This window comes from Trachinotus anak, unplaced genomic scaffold (genome assembly GCF_046630095.1).
Source record: "Trachinotus anak isolate AG129_WGS33_773 ecotype Australia unplaced genomic scaffold, CSIRO_AGI_Tana_v1 ptg000011l, whole genome shotgun sequence".
In the NCBI taxonomy this organism is placed as follows: domain Eukaryota; kingdom Metazoa; phylum Chordata; class Actinopteri; order Carangiformes; family Carangidae; genus Trachinotus; species Trachinotus anak.
The window spans coordinates 9794822-9821593 of record NW_027273862.1 but is presented as its reverse complement, the minus strand read 5'-3'; the positions used below and the strand labels follow the sequence as shown (position 1 = coordinate 9821593).

The 26772-nt window shown below is 40.5% G+C and overlaps 2 protein-coding genes across 6 annotated transcripts in view; both read left to right on the top strand.

Moving 5' to 3' along the window:
- The first annotated feature begins 598 nt into the window (after window positions 1-598).
- LOC139628431 (signal peptide peptidase-like 2A) lies at window positions 599-10591 on the top strand. 3 transcript variants are annotated; one of them, XM_071490103.1, is made up of 17 exons: window positions 599-805; window positions 1772-1882; window positions 2201-2383; window positions 2676-2765; window positions 2857-2990; window positions 3522-3676; window positions 3769-3865; window positions 4252-4353; window positions 4502-4583; window positions 4806-4880; window positions 4976-5032; window positions 5561-5614; window positions 7104-7203; window positions 7756-7836; window positions 8284-8444; window positions 9428-9461; window positions 10178-10591. In XM_071490103.1, exons 1-17 carry the CDS (start codon window positions 752-754, stop codon window positions 10216-10218), a joined length of 1611 nt encoding a protein of 536 aa, XP_071346204.1. In that variant the 5' UTR covers window positions 599-751; the 3' UTR covers window positions 10219-10591. The 3 variants fall into 3 exon arrangements, with proteins under 3 accessions (XP_071346204.1, XP_071346203.1, XP_071346202.1); XM_071490102.1 differs by lacking the exon at window positions 5561-5614 and having other exon boundaries at window positions 604-805; XM_071490101.1 differs by lacking the exon at window positions 9428-9461 and having other exon boundaries at window positions 604-805; window positions 10178-10590.
- Window positions 10592-11465: 874 nt separating this feature from the next.
- trpm7 (transient receptor potential cation channel, subfamily M, member 7) overlaps window positions 11466-26772 on the top strand; it is a 37840-nt gene continuing 22533 nt past the window's right edge. Inside the window, exons 1-8 of one of the 3 annotated variants that reach the window (XM_071490099.1) lie at window positions 11466-11709; window positions 19401-19480; window positions 20636-20674; window positions 21440-21647; window positions 22176-22389; window positions 23946-24070; window positions 24210-24381; window positions 25174-25348. In XM_071490099.1, the coding sequence (XP_071346200.1) occupies window positions 11707-11709; window positions 19401-19480; window positions 20636-20674; window positions 21440-21647; window positions 22176-22389; window positions 23946-24070; window positions 24210-24381; window positions 25174-25348 (1016 nt within the window). In that variant the 5' untranslated portion in view covers window positions 11466-11706. The remainder of the gene's footprint in view (window positions 11710-19400; window positions 19481-20635; window positions 20675-21439; window positions 21648-22175; window positions 22390-23945; window positions 24071-24209; window positions 24382-25173; window positions 25349-26772) is intronic. The other 2 variants (XM_071490098.1, XM_071490097.1) reach the window with 2 other exon arrangements.

The window sequence follows — 26772 nt, the reverse complement described above, 5'->3', positions numbered from 1 at the left end:
ATATTAAAAATGTGTGTTAAAGAAAAGGCTATATGCTACACGCAGTTCTTTGGTATATAAATAAATAATAAATATAATAAATATTGGTGTACATACTCAACCCACTCAAATTAAAGCAGAGACTTGGCACTTGAATGTAGTATCTGTTATTTTATGTCAAACTTCATGTGCTGAAGCTCAGAGCCTGAAGAACAGAAAGATGTGTTAACTCTCCCACTGCTTTGCTCTGGACTGCACTTAGCATGAATTTAATGAGTGGAACTAATTCATTCATGAAACTCATTCCTCAAGCTATGTTTGAAGTGTCTTGTTACATGTCAAAAAGTAGACAAACCAAATCCCAGTTTAACCTCTGTGCCTTTCTCGCCATGTTAGGTGAAATATCTGCTGTGCGGGCCAGTCCATCCCTCCTGGTCCTGATCTCTTCAGAGCAAGTATGTCATTAGTACCTGATACAACGAAACCGCACAGTGATTACAGTACAGGCTGAACCAGCTACACGGTGTTAACAAGCTGCAGGGTGTATTTGTTTTCAGGGTGCTTCTGAGACGCCGCGATGTGAAACAGAAACGTGTCCTGAGGATCGCGATGAGTCACGACCCGACACAGGAAGTCCCCGACGGCTGCTGCCGAGCCGAACAACTGCTGCCGAGACTCGGCCGACGTAGCGGATATCAAGCGTTTCCTTGCCTCGGAGAAGTCTGTGGATGTCGATGCTCCGAGCCTCGGCGGAAAGGCGAATGTTACCACGATGGACAGAGCTGTCAAAGTCGTTGTTTTGTCGGTGTTGTTCACGGTGTCGCGGGTAAGTCGGTCAACGCTTGCAACTGAAAGTGCACCGGGAGTTTGTTAGCAACTGACGGAGCCGATGGGTTGACTTACTGTCGTGAAAACATGTCGGCTGGGACTACTGGTAATTCATTAAATATCGTCACTGTGTGGTCGATCCACTGAGCTAATTTCTTACATCAGAAAGATCGTGTTGACCGACAAACAACGAGACAAATGGCTGCTATCAGCGAGCTAATGTTAGCTTAAACGTTAGCCTCAGGTAGTGCGGTTTGAGCCGACATGAAAGGAGCTTTTGAGCTTCATTATTGTTACACGATGGGGGGATCTTGTAGACAAACGTTTCCAAAACTGGAAATTAATTACAGCCCGACTTAAAATGCCATGTGGCCAACTTATTCAGAACTGGAGACTTGGCGAATGGCGATCCTCTATCATCTCATTGAATAAGGAAGTGTATATGCATGTCATAAAGGAGGAACTGCGTTGATTTGTTGATCACAGTACAATTGCGTATTTGTCGCTGCTTTTATGTTGGTAGTGTTAACCTTGCAACAATTGCAATTATGGTGAAAAAACTGATAAAGGAAAACCGAAGTCCACTGAGAGCTTTAAGATTCAAGTGGTTCAAGTTCAAGTTAGTCTGATCTGTATTGCACCCCTGGATGCCTGGATCTGTCGATTTGCAAGTGAAATAACAGTAATTTAATGACTGTGATTCAACGTGAGGCAGATCTTAACTATATATTTAAATGTTGTCATGGGAGTGAGGCTGAAACAATATAATTAAAACGATTCTTTTGATGTATAAAGCATCAAATACATACCAACTGGGATGCTGCATATGTCAGAGTTATGCCAGGCCAGTTTAATTTGTTGCTCTCTGTGCACTGCTTTAGCATGCTTACTTGGGTTCAGATATTTTCTTCAGTGCTTTAAAATTAGTGTAAGACTTTAGAAAATAACACTTCTTTCCCAACAGATAAACTGCCAGGAAGCAATTCTGCACATTTCAAAAGGAGACACAGATAGGGAGTACTGCATCGTCCACAATCACTCCTGGACTCCTCTGTCACAAACCCTTGATGCTGCTGTAAGTTTTTCAAACCTTTTATTCTGGCACAGTTCTGTTGTATGTATCAGGACAGGGAAGTAACTCTGCCTTTTATTGGCCAGTGGAGGAGACAAACTTCAGAGGAACATAAATGATGCCAAAATATCTCCTATTACCATCTGACAGTCTGTATTTACAACTTGGTGGTTTATCACTATAACTAATGACAATGATCTTAGATAAAATGACTTTGCTGTATGTTGTGTACGCCGTGACTTTTGTTATAAGTTATAATGGGGAAGTGAACATTAAATTTTCCTTACAGTGTGAAATCATTTATTTTTTTCACTTTTCCAGGCGCAGTATCCTCTGATGAATATGATTTCCACTGTGCTGTGTAACGGCTCAGGGATCAGTCCGGATGTGGTAAAAGGCAAAGCGTTGGTGGTGATGAGGGGGGACTGTGATTTCAGCCAGAAAGCTCTGGTTGCTCAGAGTCTTGGAGCTACAACGTTGCTCATTGTCAGCAACACATCACTGGTAGGAGAATTACATCCATCTGTATTTTGGTAATTGCTTAAGCACAAAGGGATGTGATTTGACATTTCCCCTAAGATTTTGATGTGTTTGAAATTGCTAACCAACCCATTATTTTTTATTTATATTTTTGTCTGACCTCAATCATATAATACTAGTACCCTGACACCCCAAAGTAACATTTAAGATACACAGACAGAAGTGATTCAGAAATGAGGAAGTGACATACCAGTGGTTTGGATGTGGGGGTTTCCATCTTAATATAGACATTTTTTTTATGTAAAACACATTTTAGATCACTCCATCGGCCAATGACTCTGAGTATCCAAAGGTCCATATTCCTTTGGCTCTCATGAGGTACAGGGACTTCCTGGAAGCACAACAGGTCAGACAGACATTTTCTGGTGCTTTTGTATTTGGTCTTCTTACCACTCTTTGTTGAGGTCGGTTTGACTAACTTTTGTGTTTGTCCTCAGGTGTTTGGTGAAGGGATGCTGGGGAAGCTGTATGCGCCCCCTCACTCAAAGATTGATCCAAGCATTGCAGTCATCCTACTGATTTCCATTGTCACGGTTGCATTGGGCGGCTACTGGAGTGGGGCATGTGAGAGGTGAGATATTACAGCTGCACTTACAAAGTTGTCAGGTTAACATTTTGACATATTAAGAATAGGGCAAATATGACAGAATAACATTGTTTTTCAATTTTCTGAGACTCATGTTTGTTGGTATGCAGTGACAAAGTAATTTATTAACCATATAATAACAATGTGACAATTGTCACAATTGTCAGTTTTTACCCCTACAGCAGGGGTGTGTCTGTTCAAACAGGTAAAACAGGTGACACAGAGGCAGCAAAGGTTTGTTGTAGGGCTGAAAGCAATTGATCATACAATTTAGTCTTTAAAATGTCTGGAAATTGTGTAAAATGGTGGCATCTCCTAAATAGTTAGTTTATTATTGTCCTTTTGGAAATTCTTCAGGATTCACTAGAACTCCTTAAATATGTTGCTGAAGTGTTTGCTTGAGCCAGTTGAAGGCACGGTACGCATCATGTGCACATGATCAAGATGATACCACCTCCGCCTCATTTTGAGCCAGGAAAATCTCTGACAATTCATATGTCTCTCTGTTTGTGGCAGAGACCGGTTGAATAGTTGTGTGGCAAGCGGAGGAGGGGGAGAAAGCAAAGCAGACAGCGGAGAGCTTTCCCTGTACTCTCCTCTCAAAGTGGTGTTCTTTGTTGCCATGATGTGTGGGATGCTGGTCCTCATGTACTTCTTCTACAACGTCCTTGGTGAGTGGTATGAAAAACAGCTGCTGCGTATTCAAAGAAGTAATCTTATCCGCTGTTTTGTTGATGTGATCTTTTTTTTTTTTCTTCCCCAGTTTACATCATTATTGCTATATTCTGCCTGGCATCGGCCTCTGCACTGTTCAGCTGCCTTGATGCAGTGATGGAAAAAATGGGCTGTGGCAGTTTGAAGTATGAGCAACCCTCTTTCAACAAAGATGATATACACACACATAATCCACTAGTGTTGGGCAAATAGATAATTGTGATATAAGACATAAGACAATGTCATCACTTGACAAAAATTAATCACACAGAAATAACAATTGAATCGATGTGTGTCTGTACTATTCAGCATAAGTGAATGTGTGTAAATGTCTTACTTCTTTTCTTGGTTTCTCCATACATACAGTAATTGTTTTCCCTTCTAAGCAAAACATTGTGGTCACAGTGGGAAGATGTGAAACTGAGTTACGTTTTCTACTAACTCGCCATGTCTCTGAATCACACTCTGGCAGACAAGCTTCAACTGCTGAAAGCCTTTGTTTATTTGAATGTGTGTCTGTGTCTTTTCCTAGCTTCTCTGTCCGAAATTGGAACTTCTCAGTGAGGTCTCTCATACTGGCTGCTGTGTGCATTAGCATCGCTGTGGTCTGGGGAGTCTACAGAAATGAGGACAGGTACCACCAGGTCACATGAAACACACAACCGTTATCCTTCTGTCTGTTTAACTTACACTCAGATGTCCCTTGCCACTACCAGGGGGTGTTTTGATGGAATTGATCCAGGTCAAACCACAATGTAAAGGAGCTTTCTGTGTCCTTTTAGATGGATCTGGATCTTGCAGGACCTCCTCGGCATTGCTTTCTGCCTCAACTTCATGAAGACCATTTCTCTGTCCAATTTCAAGGTACCTCATCTTTCATCATCTGTTTTATTGTTCTTTTGTACTTTGTTAGAAATAAGGAGAACTTTTACTGCCATGAAGTATATATTTTTATATTTATTAACATAACAGAAGTTGTTGTCTTTTCATTAGCAAGACAGACCTGTAATTATAAATAATGCAGTTCTGATAAAGCATAGCTTTGGAGTCAATGTGTGGTTTTCTTTTTTTTCTGTCACCTTGTAGATCTGCGTGATTCTGCTGAGCCTTCTGCTTGTGTATGACGTCTTCTTCGTTTTCATTACTCCTTTCTTCACCAAGGTATGACTATATTTATTTTTGTTTTTCCACATGGTCTCAGGCCTGGAGAAGCAAAAGTTTAATATGAATACTTGGCTCTCTTTCTCTGTCAACAGAATGGGGTTAGCATTATGGTGCAGGTTGCCCTGGGCCCAGATGCATCTGGGGAAAAGGTAAGTGCCCTTGCATTACTTGCCCTTGAAGGGGAACTCCACCAATTGTCTTCAAGGCATTTGCCAAAATATTTGCTAAAATAACAAATTCCACATTCATTCTTTTCACTGCTTTCACTAGTTTTAAAATTGGGATGGTTTACAAAACAAACCTTGTGTATTAGTTTAATATCTAGAATTATAATGGCAAAAATGTAATCTTTTATCTGTTTTTCTGAGTTTATAGCTCAAGACAATGAAAATTGTTTACTTGTTTTTGAGACTGAATGCTGAAACATCATTTGGTGAATAAATGAATTGGTAGAGTAAATTTGTGTTCAAGAAGGGCAGTGTGTAGGAGTTTTTGATTTCCTGCACTAAGTCAGAAGAACAACAAGTTAAAAGTTAAGCCTGGTGGAATTCCCCATGAGGTTTGTACCAGCTTCATTAACATCCTGGCTGATCTGCTCTGCTTGTTGTTGATGCCCTGAGGGGACTGATAGACTGATTGACTAACTATGCGCTGGGGTTGGGTGGGCTCTGTCGTAGACACAAGGTAACATGGTGGAAGTCCCCGCTGAACCCCAGGCTCCCTCTGAGAAAGTAAGACTTGACTTGTTACCCATCCACTCCTTTCTTTGATGCTGCATGCTGAGGTAGATGTTTTGGTCTTACATAGATTGTCATGAGAAGAATCTTACTTTTATTAAGATCCTACAGCTGTTAAATATTATATATAGAAATTTTATACACACATGCAGAGTTGGGTGACAAATTAAGGGAAAAACCAACATGAAGTGTTCTAGTAAGGCATTTGGTCTGCTGCCAGAACAGCTTCAGTGCACCTTGGCAGTGGTCTCTGAACTCTACTGGAGGGCTGAACAGCATTTTTCCAAAAAGATATTCCCTCATTTGGTGTTTTGATGATGGTGGTGGAGAGCACTGTCTAACATGTTGGTCCAAAGTCTCCCATGAGTGTTCAATTGAGTTGAGATCTGGTAACTGTTAAGGCCATAGCATATGATTCACATTATACTCATACTCATCAAACTATTCATTGGCCTCGCGCACACTGTGGATGGGAACATTGTCATTCTGGAAGAGACCACCACCATCAGGATAGAAATGTTTTGTCATAGGGTAAAAGTGATCCCTCAGAACAACTTTGTATCAATTTGCAGTGACCCTTCCCTCTAAGGGCTTTACACGTAAAGCCACATTAACCCATTCACACACACACACACAAACACACACTAAAAGTGGTAGAGCTGCCATGCGTGATGCTTGCCTGCCATTGGGAGTAACTTGGGGTTCAGTGTCTTACTCAAGGACATTTCGTCACTTTAGCCACTGTTCTTATTGAAACACTAGGCATTTGAGCAGTCTTAGTGACTCTACAGGACCAGTTGTGTGTACCCACGATTCTTCTTGTTGCCCACCCTGTCCATGTGTTATCTATGTTTATTAGATTTTTCTTTTTTCTGGGTCTGTTAGCTACCTTTATTAAAGCAAGACCCTTACTGGGTCACGTATACTTTTTCCTAGTCCTTTCCCCAGGTGAAATGTGAAGGAAGAGAAAGAAACACACATGTACACTTTATAGGTTACCTGAGTTTGCATGTTGAATACAGCAGTTCTGCTGAATTATTTTATGAGCCGTGCTTTAATGTTCATCAACATAACTGTAAAATGATTCGGCTTTCAGGGGGGTTCTACTTTTTGTTTGTTAAGGGAAAAGTTTTTGATTCCATGTATGCCATTTAACTATAATGTTTTACATTTTTAAAAATCTTTATTTCTTATAATTTTTGTGTAGAGTTTTTTTGAAAAGGAATGTTAAGTCATTTCAGGATAGCTGAAGGAGTGTTTCTCCCAGGATTCTTCCTACACTAGAGTTCATGTTTGCAGGTTCTCTGGAAATTATATTCTAGAAGCGCACACCTGTGAACAGAAAATGTCCAATTTGCCACAGCTTTGAGAAATTGATATGAAGTAGAGAGATTGCAGCCAGATTGAGTCAGTGTAACACAAAATACAGCTCACCCACAGTTCTGCTGTCACTCACAACATCTATAATGTTTTATTTTCCCAGCTGCCAGTGGTGATGCGTGTCCCACGGTTCTCAGCTTGGGCTCAGAACCTGTGTGGGATGCAGTTCTCCATCCTGGGTTATGGAGATATCATTGTTCCAGGTGAGGTTAAAGTGTCACCATCAGTGGGCATCTAAACAGTTGATTTATTTGAAAAATATATTAAATATTTTGAATACATACAACAGTGACTACTGGTTGCCACTCAGTTTAATGACAGTATGTGAGCATGTTACAGCCCTTAGTGGTAAAACGAAAGAAAAACTAAGTTCATAACAAACAAAGCTCCTTCTTATCGTCTAAAGATCTCACCTGGATAATAATACACATCATAATAATACATGTATCCATTTTCTTATGTAATTTATCCATTTTATACCAAAATACAAACCAAAAGGCAACTTTGTCTGTCAAGTTATTCACAGATAAGTCATGTATGAACTTACTCATCTGCTCCTCACCTTTAAAGAGCTGAACTTCTTGTGCCACTCAGACACAATACTGTAGCTGCACTTTTCATTTCACAAACTGTGTTGATAAAGTGTTAGAATTTTAATTTAGGCTGGAAGAGTTGCATCTGTGAGTTGAGACAGATTAAGTAAAGGCAAACATTTGTAGTGAGACTCACCCTCTGCATTTGTCTTGGTCCGTCAGGTCTCCTTGTGGCCTACTGCAGCAGGTTTGATGTTTGGATCAACAGTCGCAAGAAGATCTACTTTGTCAGCTGCTGCATAGGTACGTCACAGCTAAACCACTATTGTCTTAACTCATCTCATAACGTTGCATTTCCACATGTACACTCATTTGATTTGCATCTTTGAAAAAAAGGAGAAGGAGGTTTGCAGTCCTCCTGAGCACAGATTTTGTTTGTTATGCTGCATGTTCTCTTCAGGCTGAGCTGCATAGCTTTTTAGATTTAACTGAATTACATTACCAAATAATTTCCAGTGTTGGTCAGTCACTTAAACACCTCTGTTAAAGAGTGTCTCATAATAGGTCTTCGTAGTAAAATGCTGACATTCTTCTTGCTGACCACTAGGTGCTGCCAACCCGTTCTTTTTCGTATATTTGGTGGTGTACTGATAAATCTTCACAGGAGTTCTGATTGTATCTGTATGTGGTGTAAGCTGTATGTTTAGCTTGTTTCATTACTTGTGTGTTTTTTGTTTGTCTGCCCTGTAGCCTATCTGCTGGGAATGATCCTGACATTTGCCGTGATGCTACTGTCAGGGATGGGCCAGCCTGCTCTACTCTACCTGGTGCCCTTCACCCTGATAACCTCTGCTGTGGTGGCTGGGTGCCGGGGAGAGATAAAGCAGTTCTGGGCAGGAACCACTTATGAGGTGAGCAGACCAGAGAGTGAATCCAGATTGATTCTATCCAGGTTTGGCACAATACTGGTGCTTGATAGCTATGATGGTACCTCCTCAGTGGTTTAAAACAGGTCTCAGTGTATTTCTGAAGAACTTCACTGCTCTTATATCTGTCATAAGCTATTCACCTTCAGTTCTCGAAACCAAACTCCACACAGCACACAAAGACAGAAGTACTCAGCAAGGCTTATTGCCAACATGTATGCTCAGTGCTAATCACTTGGAGGATAATGTAATCTTTACTAATATGAACAAGGCTTACATGGCTTCAAAACCAAGCTGCCTGTGCATAACACAGTAAAAAAAAAGCATCTAACATAAGCCCTGTGAGGTTTGCTGCATCACTCTTTGTATCCACAAAGTCGCTGCAGTCCTGATAACTAAACTAACTTTCTGTATGCAGACTTTATGCAGAGCAGGTTTTCTTGCAATCGCAGCTACATAGCTTGTGGCATTTCCAGTTTGTCGAGCAACACTCTTGTCATGCATCTTCTTGCACTAGACACCTGAAGCTCTAAAACGAACAAAAAAAACAACTGTCAGCATTTTCAATGGCAACCTCAAGGGATGATATTCAGACAGGTTTCCCTGTTGTTTCACTGTCATTTGCCCTGATGTGGAAAATTGTGTGAAGTCAGTTGTGACTGTGAACATTTGAAAATATGAAAGCTTCAAACTTAAGTACTGCTGTCTTTTATTTACTGCATGGCCCACAGCATATAGAAGAGATATTTAATATTTTGAATGATCACTCAGATCTGCAACTAGAGGCACTGACTAATCATTGCACTTCAGAGATTCATTGAGAGTCACCCACTTGTATTATAGTGACTGACTCGTAGTATATTCTTAGGAAGGTGTGTGTGTGCGTGAGTGAGTGAGTGAGTGAGTGTGTGAGAGTGAGAGAGAGAAGGAAGAAAGATACAATTCTGACCTGCCTTCATCTTCACCAGGTCTTGGATTCATCCAGGGAACCTTTGTTGCCAGGTGTGCTTCCTTTCTACCCAGACCCCTCCCCTGCATCTCTCTTGCCATTTTACATCATTGCTTAATGCAGTGCCTTTATCCTTCTTTTACCAGTTTCTTGTTTTATCCCCTTTTTCTGTTCTTTTGACTTTTTAACTCCTGATTTCCAGGGTCAGTGTGATTTAAATACAAAGAATTTGGGGGAAGTTTGGACTGTACAGTGTTTTGCATCAACTGACCACTAGGTGTCACTAGTTGGTTGAAAATAACCTTTAAATCTGCCTGAGCTGCTCCTCAGCCACCCTCAAAAGTGGAGTTGTGTTCAACCTATTGCCCTGGAATACCATTAACTTCATTTCTTTATTTCTGCAGTTTGTTTTATTGGAGGTTTGTTTTATCATTCTTTTTCTCTGCCCATCTGTCTTTTCCAATCAGCGGGAATTAATACCCCCCCACCAATCCATCCTTCACACAGTTACCAACATGTTCGTGTTGCTCTCTGCATGTTGTTGCTTGCAGTTAACCAGTGAGAACTGTGGCATGGATATACTGTCTCTGTGGTTTGGTGTTTGTAGAATATGTTGCTCATCTGCTGTTGTACATGCAGTTCGCATTACACGCTACAATCTCCTCCAAGTGTGTGTCTTTCTTTGTCTGTCATTGTCTGACATTGGTATTCAGGGAACTAAAATATTAAATTGAAGAATTATTAACTTTTTATTTCCTTCTCTCTTCAGAGGGAAGACCTGACCGCTCCGTAGGGGGAGAAAGATGCTGACTTACAGTGTAGAGCACACACCTAACTGCTGGATACTTTTTTTTTTTTACACATATTTTAATATCACATTTGCAAAACAAGGGAAAATATGGTATTGATCAACAGATTCTTACAATATTTTGGGTTCATTTTGACTGCTGTGAACAGTTAGGAAGTTAATAAATATGTAACTGGAACAAAGATGTTTTAAATGATTAAGAGGCTTGTTGAGTGCCTGAAATGTCTGTAAAGTTCATGTTTGTAAAACTAATGACTTTGCCTTGTTGATGATTGCATATAACAAAATGAGGAAGCACTTTATAATATTTAGCTTGACACTTGTTTCATCGTGGGTAGGGTGGGAGTTGGGGTTTAAATTACTTGTAGTTACAATATGATACATTTTGATAACTGTTTTGGGGTTTCTGTGTAATCTGTTTGTATGATGTGATTGCCTTCCATTGCCTTATATTAAATGAACAACTTCTATTAAATGCTCGTTATGTGTATTTTTCTGTCCTGTTGAAGCTTCCCCATAGATACTACACTGAACTGAAGATCTTGCAGTACATAAAATGGCACATCTCTAGACAAGCATTGGCCACCTGCTCTATGAATACTCAGTTGAATGTAAAATGAGAAAAGGCCTGAGGAAGACCACCCAAATATAAACACAGTCCTTCCAACCAGCAATCACACCTCACTGAGGTCACTCAAGTATTTGTTTCCATATTGTACTTGAATTGTCTAATCTAATCCTACAAGATTACACTGTTATACACTGTTATATTTCAATCAGACACTCTTTAGAGCTTGCAATTATGTCATGAATTCTTCATCAGTCTGAATATGAATAGACTTACTTTTACTTCAGGATAAGTAATAGTAACTGGCTTAAGTCATCAGGTGTGAGGTTGTAAATGCTAAGAGGTCAAATTGTTAATAAATGTATATTGTTCCAGATGCTCTGCAGACCTTATGCCTAAGGTCTTCCCAAAAACAATAAAGCTTCAAAGCAAATGCAGGGGAGGATAAACAGTAGACAAAGGGATTTTTACGACGTGCCAACCTCAAAGTGTGTTTCATATCTGGGCTCAGACTAATCTGTGAAGCATTACCCACAGAGAGAGTTATACCGTATTTGTGTTTTTATACAGCAGAGTTTTCTGACCGTGGCTGGATAAGTTATACAAGACGAGGGCAGCGGTTATAATTTCTTTTTTTTTTTTGCTGGCTGTTTGTGTTTGTTACGAGGTCAAACAAAGCGCACATGTGGCCGCTGGCTCCGCCTCAGTCATGTGACCGTGTGCTGGCTGAGTCAGCCGGCTCGTCATGCAGCGTCAGTCTGGAGTCGCACAATTATGAAAAAGCAACCTTCCGTTGGAGCTGCAGCCGAAGCGGATCTCTCCAGCGTCCACCGGGCTTTCCTCCCAAGGCTAACCGAGAGCACCGCCGATAGATGGATAAAAGCCACGACACAGCTCTTCCTGAGTCTCAACGGTGAAGAGAATGGTATGTGATCCTCTCCCGGTGTCCAGGCGCCTTCCTCTGGGGTTAATAGTCTGGTCAAATTGGCGCTTACGATCGTCGTGACTGATCGGGGTTTTTTTTTTTTTGAGTGGCAGGTTCCCCCCCATGCATGCTGCCTCCTGCCTGTCAGGCACCCAGCCGAGACCCTCGCTGGCATTTGCTGTGTTTGCTGACCGTCTGACTGTTCAGCTAAAACGAAGCGACTCGGACGTGTTAAGTAAAGTGTACGCTGTGACACACCGTCAAGCAAGAAATCCCCCGAAATCACACACGGGCGTAACGTTAGCAGGCTAAATAGCTAGCTCGCTAGCGCTAAATGCTAGGTACTTAACCAACTGTAAGCTAACTAGCTACGCCAGCTGCGGTAGCTGGCTGCTGTTAGCGCTGTCCTCACCACTAAAAGAGGGGGCTTCTCCTCGCCTGACAGCCCCCCAGATACGGAGCACATAAAAGAGTGCATTTCAGAGCAGCTGGTACTCGATTGAGACAGGTTTCTGCCAGCTGTCTCAGATGTTGGACAAGACACGCTGTCATTGCCAGTAACAAGTCAATGCCACCTTGAGCGGCTGCCAAGTCCGCCTGAACTCAGCGCTTTGTGTCCCGCCGGCGTCGGGAAAGTTAAGCGATGTTTAAATGGAGCGTTTGTTATCTCAGACTTTTGTTAAGCATTTGTGCGCCCACTCATGGGTTGCTGTTTGGTGATATCCAGGCCTGCAGCAGACGTTGCTGAAGACTCGCCCCAATGTTAGCGTTTGCAGTATAACTTGTCATTTTTCCTCTTCCTCCTTGTGACAAGCACGGCCTCCTCTTTTTTCCAAGAACTTGATGTCTGTTTCTTCCTCCACAAGCAGACCAAGACGCTCAGGGTGAATGCAAAGAGAAAAGGACATGTTGCCAACACTGTGAGTCAGAATTGACCACACAGTGTTGGTACACAGTGTATTGGAGCTGGATAGTAATGACTATATCGTCTAATATACCCACTACTTAAATATTAATGATGCCATGATACTTAGATTAGGAGTGTGCAACACAGATACAAATCCTCTATCGTGGCATATGTATATTAACATTATAATATAATTAATATTATAATAATAACCAGATGGTAATGTCTGGTTTTGGTGATTCCAGTGGATTAAGTACCAGACAAATCATGTCTCCTCATCACACTGATTAAAAAGTCACATAATTGCCGTAGATCAGTCCTGTTCATTAATTTGCACATTGCCCAGAATGACCTTGTGCGCTTTAGGATATTAAAGGGAAAGGTGTCACAGCATAAACAGTTTGGCAAATTCCTGGCAGTAGACAAATTTATTATTGTCATGTCACTCAGACACTGTTATACAGCTAATCAGATGATACAGTGTTTAAAAGTAAAAACCAATAATTAATAATCTGGATATGACGACATCAGACATTTGTGGTTCACTTGACAAATTGAGCAGAATTATTCTGCAGCTACTATATGTGTTGTTGCCTGTAAAATGAGGAAAATATCAATACCTGAATCTCAGATGATATCTAATCTCCCATTATGGTATTGAATTATTGATATATGTCTCTTTCCTGCATTGTATTTGGTTTTATTTCATGGAAATCCAGAGCAGCTGGAGTCCGTCATTTGCCTCAGTGCAAAACTGTCTTATTTCCCACAGTTCTGGGCTGAGCTGGTCACATGCCCAAGCTTACCCCCGGATGAGGAACACAGTCAATGTCAGACTGCCCTGCATAATTTGAATTTAAGCTGCCTCATCAGAGTAGTCGGTATGATTTGATCTGTATCACCAGTTGGTAACAGAGCTTTATTATTGCAAGTCACAGTCTCTTATGTAATGGTGAATGGTTGAGCTAGTCATCAGCTCGGGCTTTAGCGCTCTGTGAGCTGGGAAAAAATGGTCTTGCATCACTTTGTTTTGCTCCAGAATAGATTCTAGTGCTACTAGAGTGTGTGTGTTTTTGTGTACTGAGAGTGTAACTGCTTTCGTGTTGCAGCCTGTGGCAGAGTGATTGTGGCATGCCCCTTTGAGCCCTGTTATCTCACGCTCTAATCCATTTGTACCAAACGCACAAGCCCATTTGAAGATAAGTGATAACGTTTTTTCCAGTGACCCTGGACTGGGTTTTCCAAAAAAAGTGGTCACAGTTTCAGTTTGTTGGTTTTCATGAATGGAGCTGCTCCTTACTCGACACAGCCGTAGCTCCTGGACAGGAACACAGCTGACTTGCTCGCACTCTGAACTGCCCAAAAAGTGCTGGAGGGAATGCCAACGTAGCACAGCTTTTATTTCTCATGTTGCAGTTATTGTATTATATGTGCAAAGAGAAATATGCAGGTTTATACTTTCATAGTAGTCCTGTTAAGCCAGAGGGGTTTAGAAAGTAGAAACTTGGCACTGTCCCTGCTGATGTCTCCTAACCTTAAACTGCTTTAACCTGGGTTTTCATAGGCTCACATAGCCATGAGTGCCAGATGTTGAGAAGAAAAGTCATCACATGCCTTACGTTACTAGGTTATAGAGTTGCTTGGAGGTAGAACTCAGGGTGGCATGCCAGCATGGTATCAGCCCATGCTGTGCAGTCTTTCAGAGCTAGTCCTGGAGGGCATAAGTGTGAGAGCTGGAGAGCAGTCACACGTTGGTCTCATGACTGTATGAACTGACCATATGAATCTTAGCTAAAGGCTATAATGAATTCTTTCCCTCCATTTAACTATTCCTTGTCTTTAATAGGGCTAGCTCTTGGAACAACTAACATGGGATAGGATGTAGGAAAAGCAGGAAAGATAGGATAAGTGATAAGGCCTGTTAAATTGTCTATAGTGTGTGATATATTCTCTTTTTATAAGGCCTTTTTTTGACCCTATTTGACCGCATTAAAAAAATGTCTATATTATTATTATTATCATTATTATTATTATTATTTAGGGTGGAGAATCAGGAGTTGAGATCTGATCTAGAACTCTTTACTGTATTGTAAAGATTTCACAATAATTGTTTGGAACATTATTTGGTCAGTTTGATTGTCCTGACAGTATATACTGGTAAATCATACCTGTTTAGCCAACCTTTGCAATGTTTTTGCCCACCCCAGAAATGTAGGCTCATGGGACCACATCAAACATTTTGTTGGGAGCTCTCCTTGTCCTTAGAGTTTTAGTCAAAGGTTTCAGATATGCAACATTAGTATCAGTCATTAATTCTTTTTGTTGGATGAATTTGCAGCACAACCTTGTTATTTTAAAGGGCAACATGGCCTCAGCAATTCAGAAAATACAATTAAAGCAGCTTGGAAAGAAGAGTGGTGAGATCCCTCAAAAGACTTGAGAGCAGCTCTGATACCAGCACATTCTCAATGTGTCATTTATTTCAGTAATCTGCTGATTACTTTCTCAGTTAATTATTTGGTCCTAATAGTTTCCTGAAACTCAATCTTTAAATGTCCTATTCTGTCTGACCAACCCAAAGATGCTACTTTTTCATCATTCAAGAAAAATAAACCAGCATATATTCACATCTGAGAAACTGGAACTGGAGAAATTATGTTTTGCCTGGAAAAAAAATGACTTAAACAATGTGATTATCAAAATTGCTGCCAATTAATTTGTGTCAGCTGACTAATTGATTAATCGGCGAATCTTTTCAGCTCTGATTAAATGCATTTCCAAAATGTATGATATCTGTCTCTATCCAGATATTTCCCCTGTGGTGTGACTTAATCCAAAGAGAAACAGCAGTGAGGAATTAAGGTTATGGCATGGAAACATCTCATGGCAGCAGTATTAGCTCACTGTACCGTGGAGAATGCCCCAGTTCTGTGTCTGTCCCTATGACTATAGCTATACACCAGTAGTTCAGTAGTAATAATCATTGAATATAAAAAAGTGAGACAGTTTCACTGATTTGCTTTCATTTGTTTCTAACCCAAATGTTATTTCTGTCTATCATTACAACGAATGGAAACTCCTTGAAGCTGTATCAGAGCCACAGCCTTTGATGCCAGTATGTTAAAGTAAATGGAAAGAAATAAAAATAAAATGGCAAAAAAATCATTTTGTTCTTCCCACTTGTTCTCTGAGAACCGCTCAGTGCACACTAAAGTGCTGACCCCATAACCTCCACTCTTTCTAATGGGTAATAGAATTGCCAAGCCAGATGTTATCTCACCCCATATTACGTCAGGCAGGGATAGAGGAATGATGGGTTGACCAGCCAACCTTGTTACATTGTTGGGAAAAAGAAGGAAGGGGAAGGAAGAGCTCAGTTAGCAAGGTTTCTGAGTTCACAGTGTGTGTTTTTGTGCGTTGGGAGCTGACTGTAAGAAGATAAAGCGACAGTATGTGATCAAATCTGCATCACTCCATAAAAAACTAATTCAATTCCACAAACACACGCAGATGAACACGACCCCCCACACGCAGTATACATGTTTACCCATAAACAAACGTACAGTATCTGTCATTGTTGAACTGAATGAGATGGAAAGGTGCCGGGTTAAATTTCCTACAGGAACATAGTAATCATAAAAGCTGGGGCACAGAGAAAGAAGCCAGAAAGGAAGAGGGAGGGAGTGAGGAAGTGGGAGAGTGAGTTTGTGTGTGTGTGTGTGTGTGTGTGTGTGTGTGTGTGTGTGTGTGTGTGTGTGTGTGTGTGTGTGTGTGTGCGCGCGCGTACGTGTGTTCGTGTGTGTCTCTGTGTGTTTTTGGCAGGGGCTCTAAAGTGCTCAAGTCTTTTGTTGCCTGACATTCTCAGGTACCATGGTTACAGGTTAGCAGAGCACAGTCCTGCTTTGTCTGCCTCATTAACACTTTGTTGGGTCACGACGACACCAGCGTTTTTGTTGGACGCTTTCCTCCGCAGCACATCACAGAGACTTCCCTGAGGTCATAGAGTGAGTCTCACACCTGTCATTGCTCCAGCAGGCACTAAGTCCCTACACAGAGAATTAGATATCACTGGACGCTGATCAGGTCACTAATTCATTAAACAAGAGGGCACTGAAGAATCAATGAGCTGCTGCAAGGCACCACGTGATGATAACAGTGATGCAGATGCAGATAGATGCAGCAGTGTTTACCCCACCGTGAGACTAACTGTGCCCTAATTATACACACTATACCACCATGAAGTGTACACTGTATACAAATCTTCATGTTTTGGTGTTGAATGTTTTGGTTGTACAATGTATAAGAAATGAATGTGATTTATTGAGAAGAAATGGAAATGATTCTGTATGAGACAAGTAATGTCTGCCGTTTTCAGGGAGCCGAACTCAGTCGGAAGATCTTGGAGCTTTGCAGGTGACGGGAGGAGGATTTTGATACCCTTAAACGGAGCCAAGAAATCCGCTTCCCACTGTTTCCACTCCTTATGCTGAGCTAACATCTCTTGGCTTTGGCAAAGATTTAAATCTTAAAACTCAACTTTTTTATTTTCCTTTTTTATTTTTATTTTTTTGAACTTCCTATTTTTATACCTCTGAATACACATGCTTTTTTGTGGATTAAAAGGTTATTATCAAGCACTCACTTTTGTTTTCATCTCCAAGTAAGTGGTTTTGATAATTGAGGGTTTCTCTACACTGTGTAGTTAACTGTTCAGGGCAAATAAATAAATGAATCCATATTGAAAGCATGGTAATTCCCACTGTGGAACAATTTACACCTACAAAAGAACATCATGCACATCTGTCCTCGGCCAGGTCACACTACATCTAAACTTTCTGACATGTCAATGTCAACAAAATGAAAATACAATGAAAGACACGAAACCTGATGCCAGTTGTGTGCATTGTAGGAGTCTGTCTAAAAGGCATTTAAATGCTAATAAAGTTACATTATTTACACAGCCTTTCTGAAATTGCAGACATTTGTCCTTGGTGTCTTGCAAAATGATGACTTGTGTTCTCCAGCAGTGTGTGTGCATGACATGTAGACACACCATATGGGAGGCCCAAGTGTGTTCATCACAACCACTGCCTTACGCAAATATGTGAAAAGCACTTTACTGTGGCCAGTCCATAGTTTTGCTCCCCTTATTTTGATCTAGTCATCTTTTTTTTTTGTTGTTGTTTTTTTGTAATGTCTGTTCTCTTGGAAATTTGTATCAAAATAAAGGAGGCCTCCTGAAGTGTAAGTGCAGGGTCAAAAAGTAGTTTGGAGAGGTTTTGTGTGTACTGCATGAATCACAGTTGGTGGTGTGTCTTCAGAAGACAACTAGGTATATATCATTGAAGCCTCTGCCCATCCACTAATCCTCTCCCACACCTCCGCCTCCCTCGCCTCTTTCTCCCCAGCAGAAGTATAATATCTAGTTTGTCTCAGACACATTCATCTGCCCCCTGAGTGCCTTCTTACAGATTAACAGTGGATGGAGTTTGGAGGCTGCAGCCTCTCACTGATCACTCAGCTTTTAACTCAGGCCGGATCTGTATGGTAACAGCATTGCTGTAGACTTTGAAACCTGTATGGAAATTGCTTGTAGATCTTCAGCAACACAGAGACTAAGAGGACTGTAGTGATTTGTTGCTGATGATCCAGCGCTCAAGGGAGGCTGCGGTGACTGAGGTTTGTCCAGGAGATGCATGAAGGAGCCTTGGTATGTTCCTGTACAAAGCCCTTAAACACAGAGATGAAGAGGAGGACATCCAGGTACACACTCAGTGGCTCGGTCTCACTGGTCAAGCAGTGGGATGACCTGTCCGTTTAAATGTTGCCGTGAAAAACCACCATTTGTTGTGGATGGCATGGAATCTGGGGCATTATGGATGGGACAATGGACAACATCTTTATTTGTGGTTGTTAGGTATAGATAAATTGATAGATTGAACTTTTTACATGGGACTTCGGGGGACAGTGAAGTAATTTTGGTTCACAACTATCACAGGCTGTGTCTGTACAGTCTGTATTTACCTACTGCTGAGGCTCATTTTCAGCAAGGTCCAGCACAAAAAGACTAGCTGGTAACTGCCTGCTTCCCACCATTTGCAGCCCTGGTTGTTGTAATACTGTTGGTTGAGTTTCAGGAATAGTTGAAAGTCTTCGGTGTAAACTAGGTGATGCCGTTTGCAGGTTTCCCTCTTTGTGCTGGAAGGGATTAATGTTGTTAATCACTTGCGGGTCCCTCCGAGCTGTACTGGGGGAACAATGAGGAATGAGGCATTAATTGAAAATTCCTGTGACATAAATCCTTTTCCATTTTGATATGGCGACATAGAATGTGATTATTTTGTGATATTTCCTAACATTGGTCGACACCTACAGCTGATGCGCCTCCTGAACTGTAGTTGCCCTAATTTCATAATATTTGACTTTTATTTGAACACTCACTTTAACACTTGATTTTCATATACTAAAAGCTGGATTAAGGGGTTACAAGCTCTCCTTTGCCCTTTCATGATGTTTGGAGTTATTTACAGATATGTTATGTTGATGTTTATGCTCTTTTCACTTGCTTTACTTGTCTTTTTGAACCGATAGTGGTTTTAATGTCAGTCCTGTTTGTACAAATGCTCAATTACTGTACAGACGAGCATCGTTTTTAACATCCTCCTGGGACAATTGGCTTAGCAGCTTGAATTCATTATATGCAAATATAAAAAAGCTGTAAACACAAATATGAGGAACATCAGCTGCCTCCCCTGCTCATAACTGTTTTTCTCTTTGCTCACAGTCCCAGAAACCCTGGATAGAAAGCACTTTCACCAAGAGGGAATGTGTGTACATACTTCCAGTGTCAAAGGACCCCCACAGGTATGTGCTTAGTTGGACTGTAGTGTGCCTTGTGGTGATAGCCATGGAAACGGGGTAATTGTATGGTGTGTGTGTTAAAGTAGGCTCAAACCCTAACCACTACTCTCCAAAGAGTGAAAGAGTCTGTTTCTGCATAATGTTAATCTTTATGTCTGTCACTATAATTACAGCGTTAAATGAGGGGGAAGACTAGTGATGAACCTGTGTATCATATTATCTTCCTTTTCTAGGAATGCAATATCATATTAATTTCTTATCGGTCTGCCATATTAGGAAGCTTAGATTTCATCCTTTTGATTTTTTTGACCCCACCCACCCATTTATTTGATTCAGTGAAATCTGAACCCCATTTTTAATCACAACTTATTTCCTTGTTTTTTCTGTGTGTATGTGAACAACTGATGTGGATGTTCTTTCTTTTGTCAAATGAGGCAGGATATTTTTGCAGTCTGACTGGAATCTTATAAAGCAGTGTCAAAATTGTATGGACGGTTTCTTATTGGCTTTGCATGCAGGCCAGTCATTCACAGGATACCCTGGTGGCAGGAGAAGCACGCACAAACTTAAATGTACAACAGATGGTATAAACTGACATCCAGTTATAAAGAAAGAGAAAATTCCAGTAATATTCTTGGTTATTCGAAAGTAAACATTTTTCCACACTCATATGTGTTGTGTAGCCTTTGTGTGTAAGCCATTTCTGCTTTTAGTTACACTTTCAACAAGTTGCATGGCTTCCTTTCTTCTTGTAAACTCACAATGATATGGAGTGACTCTTTTTCCTGTTTACTTTTACATCAATTATTTGCCACTAGGTTTTTTCCACTAACCACAGAATGTGCTGCTGCTTGTAGATGATTTGGAGATGTTAGTGGACATAGGCCTGCATGTGACTGCAATCAAAGTGAGAGTCCATTCGGCAGGTTTCATAACACAGTCTTGGTTAAAGGTCAATCTAACTGGGCTGCGTGTCCAGTTCAAAGATAACCTTCCTTAATGTCCTCAAACTGTTTTGTCTACCAAGAACTTCCGTCTCACCAGGTGGGATCAGATCATCAAAACTGTCTTTGTATATTTATGCTTCACATTTATGTGGTCTGGAGGGATTTATATTGAGATTAGTGACTGAATATATGGGTGTGAAATTCCTTGTAGATGCCTTCCAGGATGCCAGATTTGCCAGCAGCTAGTCCGGTAAGAACTTGTTTGCTCTTTGTTTGACTCATTTGTTGTTACCAGACAGGACTAGCCAGAGGGAATCCAGGCTAACCGGTTACTTTACACCAGAAAATGTCTGCAGGCAAATTATTTTTCAGTGTAATTTCACTGAAGAGCATCCCTCCTCAGGAAACAATTAACTTCCAGGCTTTGTGTGCCAGGATGTACATTCTCCCCCAAGGTAATGAAAGGAGTAAACAAGAAAGCTTATGTTGGTCATTAATTATAGTAATAATATTAGAAGTAAAGCTCACCTACAGTCTTTAAAGTCTGAGAAACTTGAAATCATGGCTCATTCTTAGAATTTGTTTTTATATATAATATTGCTATTATGTTTCAATGCTGAACTTCAGATTTTGGATGTTTCAGATGCTAATGTTGAAATACTGAGTGTGGTGTTTGTCTAAACTGCCCAAGCTTTCTGTCGGTACATGGCACTATTTACAGTTTATGATTATAATTGGGAAAGATTTACCACTTGAAGGTCTTCATTTCAAGCCAGCAACCAACGATTTTGTCTGCTGACATTAACAATAGTCGCTAGCAGATTGTATCAGATGTAGCTAGGTCGCTAATTAAGATAATGTTAGCTCCATGAGTTGGCTCGGCTGACTATTTAATGTTTTAATGTTTCACTGCTTTGTTCTGTAACTAACTTCAACTATGGCTACAATAAATGGAATTGAATAAGTAAAGTATATAATTTTTCTACCATTTAAAATGATTCTGTTCCCCCTCAAGGTGCTGCTGTGGGCGGCTGGTGCGGCAGCATGTTGGCTTCACAGCCAGCTTGGCCACAAAATACTCGGACGTGAAGCTGGGTGAAAACCCCAACCAGTCCATGCCCGAGCTGGAGGAGTGGTCGGTGGAAAAACACACAGAGGCGAGCCCCACTGACGCCTATGGTGTCGTCAATTTCCAGGGAGGGTCTCACTCGTACAGAGCCAAGGTAGGAGGGCAAATTCTTCTCTGCTGGAGGGTATGTTTTTTATGTAAATAGAAGGCGTATGTGTCTTAACAGCTAATACATGTATTGTAGAAATGTGATCCAACACGGTAAAGTATTTTGTTCATTTTAGATTTGTTTGGTCCCATTATAAAAATTAAGTCACATGGATTTAGCCTTTGTTTTGAGCTTCATTTGACAAATTGATTAAAATGAATTCAACTATGTTGAACTGTATTTGATTACCTGGCTGACCAATATAACTGTGTAATAACTGTACAGGTTAAGGATTATGGGAAAAGTTTACCTCCAGTGTGTATTACAGGTGCCGAGTGCTCAAATATTCAAGCAACAAAATATGAACATAAAGTCATGTTTATATTTGAGCCCAGTCTTTCTACATTACAAACCCATATTAACTCTGCCGATCAGTAGACATGTGGGCTGCTTTTGGCCAGCACGCTTTATGTATTTTATCTGTGTGTATGTGTATGAACGTGCTTTTGCTTGTGTCTTTGCAAACATGTGCAGTATGTGCGTTTGTCCCACGACTCACGGCCAGAAAGCATCCTGCGGCTAATGCTGAAGGAGTGGCATATGGAGCTTCCCAAGATCCTCATCTCTGTCCACGGAGGAGTTCAGAACTTTGAGCTGCACCCACGCATCAAGCAGGTGGTGGGCAAGGGCCTCATCAAAGCTGCAGTCACCACCGGGGCCTGGATTCTCACCGGAGGTGTCAACACAGGTATGTAGTCATGTTGAAAGTGCAAAGTTTCCCTGCAGAACGTACGTTCTGATATACTATTGAATTTACAGGGAACGTCAAAAAAATTTTTGTTCAGGATATATGTGGGGGTTTTACAATTTCTTAACAGGAATATACCAGAATGTATTATTTATCTTTCAAATTCATTAATTTAAAGGTGGTTTCAGCTGTTTCCCCACAACAAGTTCAACAGTAATGGAAACCAGACTCCTAATTGCAGAACTCCTCGTGGCATTGGCTTGTAGCTCTCTTCCAAACACAGATCCATGTTTGTGAAACCAGTCCCATACATATCAGACTGCCACCTATAGGAAAGTAAAGTGACAGCCACAGCAGACGTACATGTGTCAGTGTGTACTGTTTGTAGTTGCTGTATTTGTTGTTGTGAACTTTGGGGTGTGTGTCTATTTAGTTAAAATTGAATTTTATGTCACACTAGCCACCACTTCTTTAAACCTAAGTTCCACACATAAATTTGTGCCACTGAAGTAATTTCTTTGCAGGTAGATGGAACACATCGACATTGTCTACATTTGCATTTCTGAACAGATGTTTCTATCACTTTATTTACTTGTAGGTGACACATACTGGCTTCAAACTGCAGGTCTACAAATGCTGATACTGTGGCTTTATAGTCGGATGATACTAGCATTGCCAGGTTTTACGCACTTTGCATCAGTGACACTTTATAGCCTTGTTTGAACTAAAAAAACAACATCATCAAAGCAGAAATAAATCATTTAATAAACAAAAATGCCACAGCTATCTAAATGCAAAATTTCTCCAACAACAGATACTGGGTGAAATGAAAACCACCCTGAATAAAAGAAAAATGGTATTGACAACTGAAGGAAAGTGGCAGCCAAATGGCTCTTACTTTCCTCTCCTGCTCCTTCATAAATATTAATTGAAACTTCGTCTACAAGAAAACACACTCACACCCACACTGTACACAAACCTGCACAAACAAATGGCCACCATCAGTGTGATGCGCTGATGTAGCAGAAGTTGTAATACCGGGCTCTAAGCATGTCATTTGGCTGTGTGTGGTGGTCGAGGTGTGTCTGCAGCCACAGTGCGGCGTAAAGATGATGTGGTCTGATCATAGTGTTTAAATCATTACTCACAGGGTCAATTACCCAGACCAGTGATTAGTTTAATGCCTCTCTGGCACCCTGGCCAGCTGGGACTGTCTCCTGGCTCACAAATTATTGCTGAATCCATGAGATCCATTAGCTGAGGATTGTGGTTCACAAAATCTCCAGGACTAATGTGCTTGTTGTGGACCTGCCCCATAGGTGGCATTTTTGTCATGGATGCTCTGGTGTTTTGACTATTTCTTTTCTCATAATGCGATCTACAGTGTCAGCACACTTTTACTGGTCATAGATTTATTTCAAATATATAAATTAAATGGTCAGTTTCATGTTTGAATTATCACTCAAACTTAGGTTAAGTGGTGATAAAATATGTAACACTCACAAAAAAATGTTTTTAGCACAAAAAGTATATTGATTCCTGGATCCTTTCCAAAGGTGTGGCAAAGCATGTGGGTGATGCTCTCAAAGAGCACTGTTCCAGATCATCAAAGAAAATTTGCACTATCGGGATTGCACCCTGGGGAGTCATTGAAAACAGGAACGATCTCATCGGCAGAGACGTAAGACATAACTCTTACAATATAAATTCTGGTTGTGCTGCTCTGACATTTCCACTCTAGAAATGTTGTTTAGGTGCAATAATTTCTGATTTTTTTTTTTTTCCCCTACTGTTACTGCTTCCTGATATCCACACCACAGATTATTGCTCCGTATCAGACACTACTGAACCCTCTCAGTAAACTAAATGTTCTCAACAATCTGCATTCCCATTTCCTCCTGGTGGACGATGGCACTGTGGGCAAGTACGGCGCTGAGGTCAAACTGCGGCGGGACCTGGAAAAGCACATCAACCTCCAAAGAATACACGCACGTAAGCAAACCAGCAAAAATTTTTCTCTCAACAGTTCCTATTGCTTGGATTCCTTAGAAACAAGAGATTAATTGGGATCTCTTTAGATCTTCAAAAGCAGGTGAAAACTTAAACTCTGTTATGGTCTCCTCAGTTTCTTTCCAATGACATGCACGATATTGTCTCTTCAATAGTTCGCTAAAGTGTTAAAACATAACTAATACTCAGAAGTGAACATCAGGACAGTATTACCCACAAACTGAAACGAAATCATACACTGCCTTGAATGAATAAGTGAATCAATTTATTTATTAATTTCAAACATAAAAAATAAGAACTGATTGAAAAACAAACAAGAAAACAAGAATAACAATTTTCAAAAAGGAGTAGACGAGAAATTTACATGTACTCCTTTCTCACCACTCCTCCATGAACTCATATATACAATTTACAAACAACTATCAATTTTATGTATTACCCAAATATCCACCTAGTGTAAAAAAATAAACCCTTCCTTATCCATATAAATATAAAAGCCATTTTAAAATACTCATATTTTGTAAGAATACCATTCACATAAATAGATATACATATACCAGGACACACCCTTCAGATGGATCTTAACCCTAAGATGTAATCATTATAAGGGTCCGTTTGTCTTTGCCTGGTGGGAACTAGGTGATAACAAAGAGCTTGGCATTATCACAAACTGTCTCTTGGGTGGAGCTGTATTAGGTGAGTGAGGCTGGAGCTGAGGGCGAGTAATGTCACATAAACCCAATTTAAGCAGGCTCTTTGTCTTCTTTCTTGCAGGTATTGGTCAAGGTGTTCCTGTTGTGGCCCTGATCTTTGAGGGGGGTCCCAATGTGATCCTGACTGTGCTAGAGTACCTTCAGGAGAGTCCTCCTGTCCCAGTAGTGGTGTGTGAGGGGACTGGCCGTGCTGCTGACATACTGGCCTATGTCCACAAGCAGACCGAGGAGGGAGGGTAGGAGAAATCCATGCGCAAACATAGAGGGCAAGGGTGGGTGGGGGAAAGAAAATGAAGCCTCTGGATGATGTGCCAAAGCTAAATCTTTCCAAATACTGTTTTAGTATTGGTATTTTTTGTATTGTAATCACAATTAATAATATACAGGTGTTAGGAGGAGGGAATGAATAGAGAAAGAGCAATAGTGTCCTACAGAGAACTGAAGAAAATGTCAAGTTTCAGCAAGTGTGTAATTTAAATATTTAGATGTGTGGTTAAAAATATTATTTAAAGGACCTATTTTTAAGTTTTTCTATTGCTACATAGCTAACGTTAGCATTAACAGCTGTTTACTTGCCAGAAACGTTGTGCGTTCAGCAGCAGTGGAAAGCAACACTCTTGTTTTGATTTCATTTCTATTGCTTCTTTTCTTCTACTGAAGCATGTTATCCACACTAGACCCAAGCTGGTCATCACCTTTTGAACGGAGTCACTGTAGCTTCCAATCTGCCATGAAAAGTAACACTGCTCCGAGGGTGCATTATAACCTCTTGTCTTGTAAACACAACAATAGCTGAAGCTTTTGCTAAGACTGGTAAGTAAATAGCTGTTACAAATAGCTCCTTTAAAATTAGAAGATTTTTTTTTTCTCTCTGGCTCTGATCTGTTTCTGTCCCAGAAGAATTCCTAACAACCCAACCGCAGCCCAGTCTGTTTGTAAAAGAGTTGGAAAATAGTTGAGCTTGTGACAGAGAGCAGTTAAAAGTAATCTGCTGACAGACTTTATCAGCCAATGAAATTAGCACATGCCGCTGCAAAATGTTGTTAGATTATCACACACAACTAGAACCTGAACCTGTCAATCTGAATGTTTCCATGAAAATGAAATATGCCTTCATCCTATTGTCAAACCACCTCAGCCAGTGATCCAATATACAAATAGTGATTCCCGTTTAATTAGTGGAAAGAAATGACCTTTACTGTGCTGCTGCTGTCTAAGAGGTATCTTGTTTTATAGCTGTCATACATCAAAACTTATGTAACCAATTCTGGTTTACTCAGTGATTAATATGACCCTCATCAGGATTTTACAATATAGCTGTAACCATGTTCACACAATAGAGGAAAGGGTTTATAATAACAAACTACATGAAATATGTGCAGATCCAGAGCATCAGGTTTAAGATATTAAGCTTTATCTTTTCCTTTAAGGTCAGTTAACAGGGAAAAAGACATGGAATATAAAAGTAATCAACAAAAACAGTATAGAAGTGAAATGATCGAAGTAAGTGCTTCATGGTAAAATTCTTAAATACTGTGAAATGAGCAAAACTCACTGGAGAAAACGCCTGAGGTTTATCCCAGAGACAGTTCGCAGTATAGAGTGCTGCAGGAATGAGTCCTAAAACCCAGAAATAAGTAGGTATTTTTGCACTTTCGGT